Raw genomic sequence first — 11533 nt, forward strand, 5'->3', positions numbered from 1 at the left:
GTTGACAATTTCTTTGAAGACAAGATGATGAACAACCAAATTTCTTTCAGGATTTCAAAAAGACCAGGAATGATTACAAACTTAAGGTTTTGGAGTTTTCTAGCTACTTTGTTTTCAAACACATTAAAAGTGCAATTTTCCTTTAATACACATGTACACTGTGACTGCTAACTAACAAATAACATAAAATACAGATACAGTTAGACTGGCACCAGTCCCTTGCAACATTTTTTTTGTCTCATAAGCTTCAATTGTTTGAATAGGGAACTTGCAAACCTGCCATGTTGAATGTTGCATCATAGGAAATGTGATTATAAATACTAATGAATTGGTATTGTAAACATTACTGTTTGCAACCACAAATGATCAATTCATAGTTACCCTAACCATTATGGGAGGTTTATTTTATTGGTAGCTCCAGATTAGATATTATGATAACCACAGATAATCCCTAAGTCCTTTGCACCTGAGCATGCTCAGTCTGGATTGCAAGTTCCCTATTGAATTGAATTGAAGGAAAATGTGATCAACTTTTAAATATATTTTCGCCAGTTACTAGTAGTTTCTCCGGGCTTAATTCACCCGACTGTTTGCAATCATGTTAGGTCATACAAAGGAACACTATTGAGTAAAACTATTTTGACTTCAAATAAAGAAAAAACCCGTCAGTGTAATATAGGGGTTACATAAAGTGTACTTAAATGGTTGCTATGCCTCCCAGTCTATTTAATATTTTCGCAACCAATCCTAATGAATGTTACAAATGCTTCACATTACAGCAAAGTTTATATTTTTACTAATATTGGTAAGGCAAAAGCTTGATTCTCCAGCCGGAAATATGGAATATATAGAGGGAAAGCTTATATTTGGATGCTGGACACCCATATTATTGTAATGAAATTAAATTGAAATTTTGTGATGACATCGTAGATTACAGTGCTTTCAATCGATGTATGAATGGTGATATATATAACTGAACTTGTGACAGTCCTGATGCACTGACAAAGATTTAGCAATAGTAGTCACAACATTGCCTACTCAGCGGCAATGTTGAATAACGGTTTAAATTACTAAATGATAATTCTGCCAAACTGGCATGCAATTATTCATTACTGCCAAAAAAAAACATTTATTGGATGATAATCATTATGGCTAGACGTAAAGAGTGATATCGTGTAACAATAACAAACCTCAGTAACTGTTAACAGGCACCAAATTTGAAATTTATTATGATTGAAGTTATCAGTAATTATGCACACAATTGCGGCACCTCTTTGATCTGACCCTTCTAAATTTTGTATAAAGACACAGACCTACTTTGATAATGTATCACTATTATATTGTAGTAGTTCAACATTCCAACATCGATTGGAAACATGGTATTGTTGTCAATGACGACAATACATATAAAAAAATTCCATTTGACTATTTCTTGTTGTATGATGAACACACTTGCTTTACTATAGGGGTCAAATAACTTCCAATTTTGATTTGTGTACACGTTGGAGCACACTTCAATCTTTTATAATTTGGTATTTTGTTGTAATTTTATGGAGATCAATAAAATGTAGAAATTTGTTTTTTTAGATTTATTTTTTTTAATGATATGTATTGATATCTTAAATAACAGTGCAGTCTTGATAGTTGGTGGGAAGCAAGTATATCAACTGGTTCTTTTTATCCTTTCTCTACTCATATTTAGAGATTTACAATTGTCTTCTTTGTGAGACGGGCTTGTTTGTGTACCATTATCTAATCTTTCTCACAGTCCCATTAGTATGGCTTTTGGTCTGTTGAATCTGAATTCAATAAAGAGAGGGAAAAAAGAAAGACAATATATATTCATATTGATAGCAGAATAATTTGGTCAAAAAGGGAAGTGTTTTGTTTCTAATCCTAGATCTATTGCATGTGCTATGAGAAATTTCATACATCATATTTTTTTAAAAATCTTTTAAACATTTGAAATTCTCAAACACAAGAAGTGTTCTATACTACAGTGATGCATTTCAAGAAGTATGCTGCCATTGTATTAAAGAAACCTGCCCTTTTTTATTGGCGACAAGGCTGCAGATGTTTTGATCGAACTTGTATGACTTTTATTAACATCTATTCGAAGTATTTCATGAGGAAAAGAAAAAAACAAAGTTATAAAAATGTTTTTGATAAACACCAATAAATGATAATAAAGGTAGAACAGTATACACCAGATTGAAACTGAATGCCTCCCGTAAGGGAATCACTAATTATGCAAATAACTCATTAAACTAAAAAAACTATGGTAACAGGCTCTGTTTTTTGGACAAGCGTGCTTTCTTAGGTTAATGTATATAAGAGTGTATGATACTGCTTAATGCAGTCTTAAGAGATAGCCTAATTACCGAAAATCATTAATTATGCAAATTATTCATTAACACTGTAAGGTACATCAATTAACTTTATAGGACATACACAATTTGTTATGGTTAATGTATGTACTGAATTGTATTGAAATTGAAGCATGCAGTCCTAAGATATAGCCTAATTACCAAGAATAATTAATTATGCAAATTATTCATTAACACTGAAAGGTACACCAACAAACTTTACAGGACATATGCGATTGTTATGGTTAACGTGTGTACTGAATTATATTGGAATTGAAGTAAATTTTCTTAAGATATAGCCTAATTACCGAAAATCATTAATTATGCAAATTATTCATTTACACTGTATGGTGCATCAACAAACTTGATAGGACGTGTGTTTTCTTATGGTCAATGTATGTACTAAATTGTGTTGAATTTGAAGTATGTGTTCTTAAGATATAGCCTAATTACCAAAAATAATTAATTATGCAAATTATTCATTAATGCTCTAAGATATATCAACGGATTTTATAGGACAAATTTATGTTGTTATGTTTAACGAAAATACTAAATTATATTGAAATTGAAGTATGCAGTCTTAAGATATTGCGTAATTAGTTGATTTCATTAATATGCAAATTTCTCTAATTAAAATTAACAGATCTGGCTCAAAACCTAATCAGGTCTAGCTATTACCCTAAAGATTATATATCCCAAATTTCATTACAATTGAGCCAGCTGATTTTTAGAAAATAGCGCAAATATTGCGTTGCCGCACAACTTCATGTTCAGGGCAATGATAGATAGATATATAATTTTTTGAAGATTTAAAGTTGTAACCAAAACAAAATTTTCATACCTAATTTCCATCATTATAATCCAGCCATCCTATGTTGGAAGTGTACAAGACAAGTATAGCAACATCCTAATCAAACTTTAAAGGGATGTGTCTACAAGGTTTTGTACTTCTTTATTTTTTTATTTTTTTATCTTTCTTGGTTGTCTTATTGTAATATTGTAAAAGCCAGCTACATTCAGTTTATATGGGTAGGTGATGAAACAGCTGTCTTACAATATATTACATAATCCAGTCATAAACCAAACTGGCCATGCTACAGGCTTTACCACCAGAGGAAATAGTAAAGTAAACATTATAGTTAATTAACAATGTACTGTTCTCACTGTGTCAGCTATTAATGAGGACAAATCTACACATTCTCAACAAAGTTAAGCTCAATCTACTGGGTAATTTCAGAGTTGAAGATTTTTGAGGAAAAGCAATGACAAAGAATAACACTTCTAGAAACATCTCACCAAGTTTCAAACTCATTCACTTAGTATTTTTTGAGATATAAGTTTTGACCAAAATTCACATTTTTACACCTTAATTCCATATCACTCATGGAATCATGATATGCTTAACATATCTTCGTCCATACATCCCTAAATGCATTTCCATTAAATTTCAGCCCAATCTGCTCAGTGGTTTTGGAATTATAGAATTTTAACCAAAAAGACACATTTTCAGCCCTAATTTGCATATCACTGATGGAATCATCCCGTCATGAACAAATCTTACTTTACACCCCCTTAAGAATGTTCCCACCAAATTTCGCACAAATCTGCCCAGTAGTTTCTGAGTTTAAGTTTTTTGACCAAAAATCACATTTTTTGACCCAAAACCCACATCCCTGATGCAATCACTTTCATTTGAACAATTTCCCAACTAGACACCAGAAGTAACATGACCACCAAATATCAAAGCAATCGGTCCAGCAGTTTTTGACTTTAAGTTGTTTACACACATACACACATACACACACACACACACACACAGACAGACAGACACTTTGCCATGCCTATAGCACTACTGAACCTTTCAGTTCAGTTGTGCTAAAAATGATGACACAGACAGACAGACACACACACAGACAGACATTCCCCTTTTAATACCTCCCGTACCCTTACGGGAGGTAAAAATGTAGTTCTCAAACATGTAAATACTTTTGACAGCTAGACACACAAAGGCAGAATTGTAGTAGACAATTCTAAGTGAAATTAAAATTGACACATCAAGTGCTACAAAAAGTAGCAGGAGAGCAGCAACCAACCATATACAGAGATTTTTAGTCAAGTGCATCCAATCATTTTTGGAGAGTAAAACTCATTGAGCTAAAGCTGCAACTTAACTTACGACTTTAAATAGGCGATATGGTTGCCAAATGGATATTTATTTTGGATTTTAATTCTTCAGACAACTCTACTATGTTTTCCTTCTTGAAATCATCAACCAAATTCATGTTTGTAACTTAATACCATGAATGCCTTCCGTAAGGCCATAATCTTTAGATATTTGTTTCTACACACAATAATCATTGAAATGCTACAGAACATATGCAATTAGTTAAGTTTGAAGTATGTACCAAATTTTATTGAATTTGAAGAGTACATTTGTAAGATATATCCTAATTATTGAAAATCATTAATTATGCAAATTGTGCAAATGATCATTAAAAAATACAAGCTATACTTTCAAACTTTATATGACACATGCATGTTGTCATCCTCAATGCTTGTCCCAAACTGTATTGGATTTGAAGCGTGCATACTTAAGATATATATATATATATATATATATATATATATATATATATATATATATATATATATATATAGCCTAGTTAACCAAAATGGTTAATTATGTAAATAGCTCATTAATATTCATGGATGTTACCAAAACATTATCCTAAAGAATATGTGTACCAAATATTGTTTGAATTGAGCCAGCCGTTTTTGAGAATACAATGACACAGACTTTTCATCCCTAATATTTAACCTTCCTTATGGAAGGTAAAAATACAAAAAGTTAAAATGTATGTAAAGAGTTTGTTATTGTATGTACAATAAGAAGTATTTTAAACCTTTTTAATGTTTTGCAATTTTTTCAGTTACAAACAATGATTTAATATATGTTATTTCATTGTTTTTTCAAGTATAAAAACATAATTAGTTATTTCAAGAATTAAAAATCCAAGATAAATACCCATATGTCATCCATATCGCCACTTTAAAATGAATGTAATGCTACATAGCTAAGGAAAAATACTGATTATTATTAAGGAATTAAATTATATTGTTATTGATTACAAAATACATTTTAAAAAATAATTTCAAGGAGTATGTAACCAATTTTAAATTCACTGATATTATTTAATATGTTCATGTATTAAAATGAAATGAAATTTTGTCTCACAATATTAGAAATTGCACCATTGGAATATTACAATTTATTGCAGCGAGTTTTATACAGATTGAGGCAGTTATGCTGGTCTGTGGCTGTGGGGCTACTATGTTGGGTCCTATGTGTAAGTCCATCTGTTCATGTGTCTGTGCATGTCCATCTGTATCTCAAACATGCATTGCCAATTTCAACCAAAATTGCAACAAATGTCAGATGCTATAGTCCACACACACACACACACACACACACGCATGTCACTTTGTTTCATGACCTTCATGATAGTGGTCAAATGGTAGCCATTTTTTTCGTAATTACACATTGCCCATTAACACTGCAATCTCAATAGATAAAGACTAAAGATATTCGCTTTTTTTCATGTGTCTACACCCATATAATAAGCTTTCTAATAATATCTTGAATTTTGACCTTGATCATCTTCAAGGTCAAAGAGGCATAAAGTGTTGTAAACCCTCACATTTTTCACACTGTGAAAGCTTAATAGATAGTGACCTCATTTGAGTCTCCACCCATGTTTTCCATAATGTACTTTAACTTATGAAACCTCGACGATTTCAACCAAACCTGGCACAAATGTTAGATACAGTATCCAGTCCACATATTGGCAGCATTATTTGTAAAAAAAAAATTCAGAATATGAATTACTAAGTTATAATGTTGGGGGACATATTCATACAACAACAACTTGTTAGAAAGTGCATTCAGCTTTTACAAATTACTAATTTATTACTGTAATTATACTCCTGCAATTCACTATAGCAGAAATTTGCCATATGCAGCATAACATAACTGACAAAAAACAAAAACACACACTCTTAGGCAGCTGCAAACTCTACAAAAGTTTAGAATGATTGATCAGATGAGAAACTGATTTTGAATGTATCAAATTTTCAGTATTAGTGACGAGAGGAATCTATTTTTGATGCTGTGATATGTGACATATGCATTATGAGCACTGTGGCTCTAAGTGACTGCTTGCTTTGATGTCTAGAATGGAAGAAAGGAAGAGAACACAGACACGTTGCCATACCTATTGCACTACTGAATTTATCAGTTCAGTTGTGCTAAAAATTATCTGTTTAGACCTAATTTGCATAACAATGATCCAATCAACTTGCCCAGAACAAACTTATATTTGCTCATCAAATGACACCTACACAACAAATTTCAGGTCAATTGACCTTGTAGTTTTGGAGGAGAAGATGAAAATAGAAAGTTGACGAACAGATGGCAGAAGACAACAGAGAATCAACCTAAATCTTGCTGACAGCGGAGCTAAAAATATAATTACTAATGAGCTGTGGGGACACTCGCGCACCTACAAATAATGCCATACCCACATTCAATGGTTATCTGCAAGTAAAATTGTAGGAAAATTAATAACACATGCACTTGGGCAATACCAAATTGTAATGCCTGCCATTGGGATGGAACTCTTTACCAAAACTTGGATGATGCCCTTGCCTTTGGCTTGGGTTGTCATATTTTGGTAAGGAATGCCAACCCTTGTGCAGGCATTAAATTGTGGTATTGCCCTTGTTGGCAAGTGTTAATTATTATTTGACTATAATCATGGCAAGCCCAGAGGGGATAGTTGGATTTACCTCACACCAGAACAGATACTTTTATGGCACTAGTTCCATTTCCATTATTTTGCCTAACCAGTCAAACTTTACAGTTGGAAAAGCTACCCGTATGTCTGCTCCATTGACAACTGCAATAGGAATAAATAATATGAAGTCAATGTGTATGTATGGATTATTATAAATGCTAAAGTTTTACATAACTCATGAATTTCATTGACATTTGAATTACACAATCTGATTAAAATCCGATGTAGATGTCGGCTAATCGTTCATTGCTTCTTTACCTTCGTTATTTTGCCTGAATTGACCTTCGTAGTACATGTTTACGTTTTTATCCTGATCGCCTCCTCTACATCTGAACTGATGCCCATGCCCACGCCGTTCTGCTAAGTGAGCCACACAGCCAATCAGGTTGCATCTTACTGAAGTACTATGGGCATACGCATTGAATATCAACAAACAACAAACAGAATGGAGTGGGCATGGGCACCAGTTCAGATGTAGAGGAGGCAATCAGGATAAAAACGTAAACATGTACCACGAAGGTCAATTCAGGCAAAGTAACGATTGAACGATTAGCCGACATCTACATCGGATTTTAATCAGATTGTTGAATTACCAAGTATAAAATGATTTATTAATTTAAAAAAATTGGCACTACCTTTGTCCTAGACTCCCAACATTTCCTTGTCATACTGTTCCTTGCAAATTTGTCATGAAATAAACGATTTACTGTGTACTGATAAAATATTGACACTTACCAGTGACAGTTCCTATACTCTGGTGGGTTACAGATCCCCAATTGTACTTTGGTTTTGTCACACTTTGTCTCACTCTCACCCTGTCACCAACTTTTATTTCAGGTGTTTTCAATTTATTACTGAAATGTTCTGCAGCAGCTTGTAAACCATCACAATCCAACTGAAATATATAATGTTACAATGATGTCAACATAAAGGAAAAGTCCAGTCAGATATATTTCTGCCTTTAGTAACCTAGTACTGATTACCACTAGCAACTTAAAGGAAAAAATCCAGTCAGACTTATTTGTGTCACTGCATTGATTACAGCTATCAACTTCCAAAAAAAGTCTAGTTAGACTTAATTATTCTGCCTTTAGTACATTTGTATTGATTTTTGCTATGAAAGCAGTGTATTTGCATAATTAATGAATTTAGGCAATTAGGCTATATCTTACGACTGCATATTTCAATTTCGATATAACTTTGTATATTCATATTAAATATAACAAAATACATTTGTCCTATAAGATTTGTTGATGTACCTTGTAACGGTTTAAATGAATAATTTGCATAATTAATGAATTTAGGTAATTAGGCGATAACTTAAGAATACATTCTTCAATTTCAATACAAGTCAGTACATCGTTAACCTTAATAAATCCCATATGTCCTGTAAAGTTTATTGATTACCTCACAGTGTTAAAAAATAATTTACATAATTAATGAGTTTCAGTAATTAGGCTATGTCTTAAGACTGCATATTTAAATTTCAGTACCATTCGTACATACTTTAACCATAACAAATCGTATGTATCCTATAATGTTTGCTGATGGTACCTTACACTGTCAAACAAATGTACTTTGCAGAGTTACTATTGGCAAAACATGATTATAGAATTACAGTTATTTTGAGCACATATCAAGGGTGATATTTCTTGGAAGCTTTGATATTTTTAATCTACACTCTCCAAAGTGTGATGGTAAATTTCTTAAAGTAAATAATATTATAAAATAAACTTTCTCACATTGTATAAAGTAAACCAAAGTTGATCATATGTAATTCTTGTTGGTCAAAAGAATGTCAATTGAAACATTACTACTGCACACAATTGTATGGCGTCTTTGTAGGTTCAACTTTTGTTGTTTGTATGCAGGATGTTGTGTAGTATGTATTCTACACTGGGATTTTGTAGATCCACTGTTTGTTGACGTTTTGATCATTAAATGTACAATTTTTTCCATTTTAGTAAACTACAGCTGTTGAGGCTTTCATCTATTTCCATGTGTCAGTCATGACTTCATAATTTCTCAGATGGGAATTGTTGATTTATTTACTACTATAGCTTTTACTGTCTTTCTCAATAAGATACATACAAATGTACTCACAAACAGATGACCAGATATTTTGGAAAAATAAGTAAGTGACTTTTTACAAAAGAAACCAAACATCTTATCTTTAATTTCAAAACTACTGTTCATGACATAGTGATCCATCAGTGATATGCAATTAGGTCTAAAAATGTCAATTTTGGGTCGAAAGCTTTATCTTGAAAACTATGTGGTGAATGGGGCTGAAATTTAGTTGGGGTGTTTCTGGAGGTGTTATTCTGCAAATATTGTTCAAAGCATTTTGACATAACTGGCCCGTGCAACCATGGCCACACCCTTTGTAACAGTGAAATGATGATGTATATTACAAAGATAAACAGGGATGGGCAGGCAACTGAATACATATTCAAAACATATATGCAAATATGCCTAGCAACAAGACCCCTTCCATAACAACAGCCAAATGATGATATATTTTGCAAAGATAGCAATGGGGGTTAATAGGTAAGCGAATAAACATTCAAAATATATGTGCAAATATGCCTAGCAACAAGACCAATGTCTATCCGCATACTATCTATCCCTGTTGTTATCCTTGCAATATACTTCATCATTTGACTGTTGATAAGGGTATGGTCATTCTTGCAGGGGAGGTGGGGCCAATTATGTCAAAATCAGAATGACCCTTCAAGGAACATCTTCAAAAATTAAATTTAAGCCCCATTTACCAGTTGTTTTTGAGATATAAGTTATTGACCAAAATTGAGATTTTTAGACTTAATTTACATATCACTTATGGGATCATCATATCATGAATAGTCCTTAATCTACACTTCTCCACATGCATTCCTATCAACTTTCAGCCTAATCTACCCTGTAGTTATGGAATTAAAGATTTTTGACCAACAAGACACATTTTCAGACATAATTCGCATATCACAGATTACGATAGAGACAGGCTAAGTCTAGATTGTAATTCTTCAATATCTGTTTGCCAAAGATGAAATACATGTGTTGTATAACATGTATAATTGGGTGGTGCAAAGTACAGGTTAGGTCAGGTGCAGGCCATGCCAAACTGGGGCCAGGACCAGGACATGTATATATAGATGATGATGTGTTTTGATGTATGTTGTAAAATAATCCAGTTCATCTGACCTTTACTTGCCCAGAACCTACATGACCAGGATCAATCGTCAGATATTGTGGGTTTTCTGTGAATACCAGATTACTATCTAAATCTTCACTATCACTGGTATCAGTCTGTTTGCCATCCATCAAATGTTGGTCCAGTTCTTTTTTTGCTGCCATGATATCCACAGGTCCACCGTAGGTCAGTAGATGGTTCAAGTAGGAGTATGTACTTTCAGCACTGCCTAGCTTCTGCTCCAGATGATCAATATGTGCACTGATTTGTTTATGTTTAGGGTGGTAGATATCATCAATGTCATTTAGTAATCTTGATTCCTGTTTTGTTACCTCATCATGGAGATTTTTAGTCACCTTCTTTACTTCCTTTACAGCAGTTGCTTTATTTTGTTGAAGCTCTCGCTCCTTGCCGATGGCTTTATCTTTTGTGTGCTTGAGATCAGCTACATTCTTAGCAAACTTCTCTGAATACCCTTTCATAGTTGGTGTGTATTTCTCTAGTGCTTTCTCCATGGACATCATCTTGTGATCTGGTACAACATGTGTGACTACGGCACATTTCATACATGCAGGTACTTGGCAAGAATCACAGAAGAATTCTAACTGCACAGTTGGATGGTCATCACAGAACCGAGGCTGGTGAAGTTTCATGTGATGTGAAGATTTTTGATCATTATAATCCATAATTGTCATTATTCTATGGTCTTTTGATAATCTCATCCGTCTGTGTGCCGTACTGCAACCTTCACACAAGAACTCTCCACAATCCGTGCACCAGAATTTCACCTCACCATCACATCCTGCACATTTAGATGTATTTGTCTCTAAACTCACTTCTTGCATCAGCTCTAGTAAATCATTCATGAAATAGTTATTTGTCAGACCAGATACACCTTCTGGAGTCATAGGCCAGGACTGCTTACAGGTTGGGCATGTGAGATCTCCTTTATTGGCTTTCACCCATTCTGTCAGACAGTGTTCACAAAATGAGTGAAAGCATGGAAGGACTTTGGGTGATTTGAAACGTTCCATACATATTGGACATAGGAGAACCTTGCTATCAATATCAGCTAGCACTTTCTCCTTAGAATCAGGTAATACTGGTTTAGAAGCAGCCAT

General features: G+C 33.4%; 1 protein-coding gene across 1 annotated transcript; it reads right to left on the bottom strand.

Annotated features, from left to right (window-relative positions):
• Positions 1 to 7232: 7232 nt before the first annotated feature.
• Positions 7233 to 11533, bottom strand: LOC144432986 (E3 ubiquitin-protein ligase TRIM56-like). Its single transcript, XM_078121299.1, has 3 exons — positions 10445 to 11533; positions 7955 to 8114; positions 7233 to 7321 (listed from the first exon to the last, which is right to left on the bottom strand). Exons 1-3 carry the CDS (start codon positions 11531 to 11533, stop codon positions 7233 to 7235), a joined length of 1338 nt encoding a protein of 445 aa, XP_077977425.1.

Source organism: Glandiceps talaboti, chromosome 3 (genome assembly GCF_964340395.1).
Source record: "Glandiceps talaboti chromosome 3, keGlaTala1.1, whole genome shotgun sequence".
Taxonomy (NCBI): domain Eukaryota; kingdom Metazoa; phylum Hemichordata; class Enteropneusta; family Spengelidae; genus Glandiceps; species Glandiceps talaboti.

Bases quoted from the DNA above. Each gene is read 5' to 3' on its own strand.
- LOC144432986 (XM_078121299.1), bottom strand. From the start codon at position 11,533: ATGGCTGCTTCTAAACCAGTATTACCTGATTCTAAGGAGAAAGTGCTA. The intron at 8,115-10,444 runs GTAGGTTCTGGG...TATATATTTCAG, and splicing joins TGACGATTGATCCTGGTCAT to TTGGATTGTGATGGTTTACA. The intron at 7,322-7,954 runs GTAAGTGTCAAT...TTCCTATTGCAG, and splicing joins GAGTATAGGAACTGTCACTG to TTGTCAATGGAGCAGACATA.